This window comes from Azolla caroliniana, unplaced genomic scaffold (genome assembly GCF_043228905.1).
Source record: "Azolla caroliniana isolate FFs.n. ecotype wild unplaced genomic scaffold, voAzoCaro1.0.p SCAF_301, whole genome shotgun sequence".
In the NCBI taxonomy this organism is placed as follows: Eukaryota; Viridiplantae; Streptophyta; class Polypodiopsida; order Salviniales; family Salviniaceae; genus Azolla; species Azolla caroliniana.
The window spans coordinates 1-4,348 of NW_028230736.1; the positions used below are offsets into that span (position 1 = coordinate 1).

Below are 4,348 nucleotides of genomic sequence, written 5' to 3' on the forward strand. Positions count from 1 at the left end.
ATGATTATGTGCACCTTTATACAAAATTTCTGTAATTTGTCCATCATATGAACGCTCAACTTTTTTTGTTACAAGACAAGATGGATATGTACACTTATAGTAGCTCCGAGGAAATTCGCTGCCTTTAACCTGTTTTTGCCCATATTTCCGCCAATTATAGCCATCATCATCAGGCCGTTGCACCATATATGGTTGACAATGACTGGTAACAAACCCTTGAGGAGGTGAGACATTCTCTAGAGTCTCAACCTCTGGTTTTACCTCTGGTTTTACCTCTGGTTTTACCTTTGGTTCAACAATAGTTTGTCGTCGTGATGAATTATATGAGGGAACCAATGGCATCCTCATCTTTGATTCAAAAGCACACATTTCTGAAAGTACTTGAGCTTTTGAGTCTCGAATACCCTCGTGTTGAGGAGGGCCAGGAGATGCCTGCAGCAAAGCATTTGACACCATCAGATGAATTAAGTTAAGATGCCTAAGCTTTGCAAAAGCAACAAGTGTTTAAGGATGTCAATAACCCTTGAGACCTAATCAAGATTACGATCAATCTCTGCTCAACAGAATTCGTTCAATATGTGCCAATCAAAATTGACCTCATAAAGAAGCGGCAGCTGCTGAAGAGGTTCGAACATAAAACCCACGACTTCAATGGTGAGAACTTACTCATTAACTTATTTCTAGGCTAGCAAAGCAAGAGGGGCCTAAGGACGCCAATAAACCCTAAAGTCTAAACCTGAACCATGATAAAGATGACAACCTCATGTTCAATATGTGCACTTTCTCAATAAATGCCACTAATTTCCTAGAAACAGTCATTGGATGTTTTGGATGGATAAGAAAACTCCAGCATGTTGATCCTACCACATCTGCATAGGCAAGACAATAGGAGTTGTGTAGGAGGTCTGAACAGAAAATGAAATGCTCACATCTATGTTGAATTAAGTTAAGAAATCGTATTTAAAGACAAGAAAAATTAAGAGCTACTTGAGTAATGCTCATAACACCTAAAGCTTGAGCCCTGAACCCTTGGTCATATGTTCAATATGCATTTCGTTCCATATGTGCTGATCAATCTACAGGCTGTCAATTAATCCTAAATCCTAAACCCTAATAATTATGATGATCACAAGTTCAATAAGCATTATTTTTTATAACTGGTGTTCATTTCCACAAAACACTCACTAGATGTTTTGGATAGGTATAAGAGTCCCAATATGGTGTTGACCCTACCATGTCTGCGAGAGGAGACAATGGCGGCTGCACGGGATGCTCAAAAGTAAAACCATCACTCCTATTTTGCTCAGAATCAGGGCCACCCAGAAGTGCTATGTTCTCTTCAGGAGCAGAGGGGATAGCATATGTTCCTGTGGTGGGAGATTGCTGAACCTGCAATATCATAGGCAATTCAACATTTTTTGTACAGAGTTATAGAAACTTCAATATGAGGAAAAGGAAACCAAATTTATAAAGTTAAAGATGTGGATAGAAAGACATATCCTTTTAATGTCCATAGGACATTGATATGGGATGGGGCTGAGCCTATAGAGAGGAACTACCAATGGAGAGAAAAAAGAGATATGATGCTTATACAAATAATATATACATAAAACAAGTGATATGGAGAAAAAGTTTATCTATATACAGAAAAACTTAGTACGTTAGAACGTAAAATGGAGAAAACAGAGGTCTATCTACACAAATATTGACGAAGTAGGACATCCAATATGAGAAAAAGATGGTCTATCTACACAATATATGCTAAGTTGAAGCTTCGATTGCAGAAAAAAGGAGGTCTATCTAGATTCTACAAAAATGCTTATTGAGTTAGATCTTCAAAATGAAGAAAAAGATCTATGCAGATATCTATTCAGTTCAATACGAAGGAGAATAAGATCTATCTACACAAGTTAAATCTTCAATCTGGAAAAAAAGGAATTCCATATACTCAATAAATTTACTAATTGAGAGAAAGTTCAAAGCTTATGGAGAAAAAATGTCTACCCACACTAACATTTACCGAGTTAGAAGAATTTCAATTATGGAGAAAAAATGAGTTCTATCTAAATTATCCAGAAAAGAGACCTCTATCTATCTACATACCTGTCCAGAGCAAAATAACACGGGAGAATCGAGTAAGGTTCTTGGACTAAACCCCGGTGGAATGGTGAGATAAGGTGAAGAACGCCTTATCGGAAGCTTCTCGGGCATCATAGCTTTGAACCTTGCAGAGTGATTCAGTTTCGATGTAGTAGAAGAACTTATAGGAGGAGCTCCCATTTGCCCTGTATAATATTATTGCTTTCCCGTGTTAATTGATCTAAGAGACACAAGAGATGGCTAAAAGATGATATTAATCGATGGAAAAGCTAATAAATCAATGACCAAAAGTTAGTAAGCCAAGCCCAAACATTGTAGATTAATAGCTACAAGATTGTAAATCAAGCCAAAAAATTATATATGAAAGATAAATAAGCCCAAAACTTAGTAAATCAATGTCAAAAAATGGTAAATCAAGCCCAAAGCTTTGTAAATCAATGGTTAAATTGTGGTACGTCAATGGCAAATCTTGTATTTTCTGATCTTAACATCTTTCACACCTTTATCCTCTAAACTTAAATTTCCATCTGTTTTCTTAATCAGACAGTTACAGCTTTCTTTCTAACCTTAAACTCCCACCTTTCTTACATTTTTTAACTTCCATAGCTCTGATCTTCAATGTTTCATCTTTGCTGATCTTAAAGCTTGCACATCCTGCTCTTCAAATTCTCTAATCTCTTTTCATCTTAAGCTTCCCCAACTCTGGTATTCAACTTTCATCTTTTTCTGATCTGAGAACTTCCACATCTCAGTCCTTCGATTTTCATTTTTCTAGTCTTAAAAACTTCTATATCTCTGATCTCAAGAATTCCAAGATTACTGTTTTCTCTCCGTCAAAGTAAAAGCACCTAACAAGACGAAGAGGTTATCTGCTTCCATCTCATTTTCTCATCTCAAAGTTTCATAGCTCTGATCGTAAAATTTTCATACCTCTGATCTTAAAACCTACATACCTCTGGTCATTCTACAATGGAGTACAACAGGCGATCTATTTCCATCTTCCCTTGTAATCCTTAACTTCCATTTTTCTGATATTAAAACTCCTATACATGTGGTATTACATTATTTCCATCTTTCTAACCTTAAAACTTCCAATCCTTCGATCTTAAAATTTCATTTCGTTTTAATATTAACACTTCCATATCCCTGATCCTAAAATTTATATCTTTCTGATCCTAAAAATCCATACCTCTCATTTTTGAACTTCCATTTTTTCTCATCTTGATATTTCCATATCCTTGATCTCCTTTACTTTATCTTTCCAAACTTCAAGCTTCCATTCCTCTGATTATATATTCCTGATCATATTTCTGACCATCGAAAATTTCCATGTCTCTGGTGGTTCACCATCAACGCATGAAACAATCTCAAATAAAAGGGTACCAAACAATCACCTACACCATAAAGAAACAAAGATTTCCATTGGTCATTTATACATGCCTGTGTGAGAAGTCGAATCAAAAAACCAGGAATCCTTCGTATCATCGCCCAAAGGAGATAAATTACTCCCTAAAAGCTGAGAAAACGATTTATGTTCTGAGTAAGGATCCTCTGCAAATAAACTTGAAACAAATGTCATTGGACTTGGAGAAGGACCATCAGAAGTATTCTTAAATATGTTGTCGGAGAACGCTTTAGGTGGAAGAGAAAGCTTTGGAAGGGATGTGTTAGCAGGAGCCTTCTTCATCGTCATCATTTCAACATCGCCCATCTCTGATCTGTTAGGAAATTCATCCATGAATCAATCGGAGATGGTGGAAGTAAAGAAATGGGTCGATGAAGAAGAGGAAGAATGAGCAGGGTTTTTTGAAGAAGGGGAGGAAAGAATGACGAAGGAAAGAATTGTGCAGACAAAAACATGGAGAAGAAAGGAAGGAAGGAAGAAAGAAAGAAGAAGAAGAAGAAGAAGAAGAAGAAAGGTGAATAAAGTCTATGGAGGGGAAACTGTATCTTTCTTCTCATCACCGTCGTCGTCACCATGGCTATCGCCATCATCAATCTGCATACATACTTACATACATACTCTGTTCCCATTTCAGGTTTAAATTTTTTTACTCTGTTTTTTCTCCTCCCTCTCCATCTCTGTCTCTATACATGTATGTATACAGTATGTATATGATATGTATATGTATATGTATATGTATATGTGTACTGTTATACATATACATACATGTATGTAGTATATGTACATGTGTACATATACTACATACAGGTATGTATATGTGTTTATCCACTTAATAACATTAAG

General features: G+C 36.1%; 1 protein-coding gene across 1 annotated transcript; it reads right to left on the reverse strand.

Moving 5' to 3' along the window:
• Positions 1–129: 129 nt before the first annotated feature.
• LOC147848600 (putative WRKY transcription factor 4) lies at positions 130–4,116 on the reverse strand (the record flags this gene model as incomplete). The annotated part of the gene is made up of 4 exons (XM_087338321.1): positions 3,541–4,116; positions 2,104–2,285; positions 1,186–1,389; positions 130–432 (listed from the first exon to the last, which is right to left on the reverse strand). Coding segments are annotated over exons 1-4 (987 nt in total), but the record flags the coding sequence as incomplete, so codon positions are not given.
• Between the last annotated feature and the right edge of the window lie 232 nt (positions 4,117–4,348).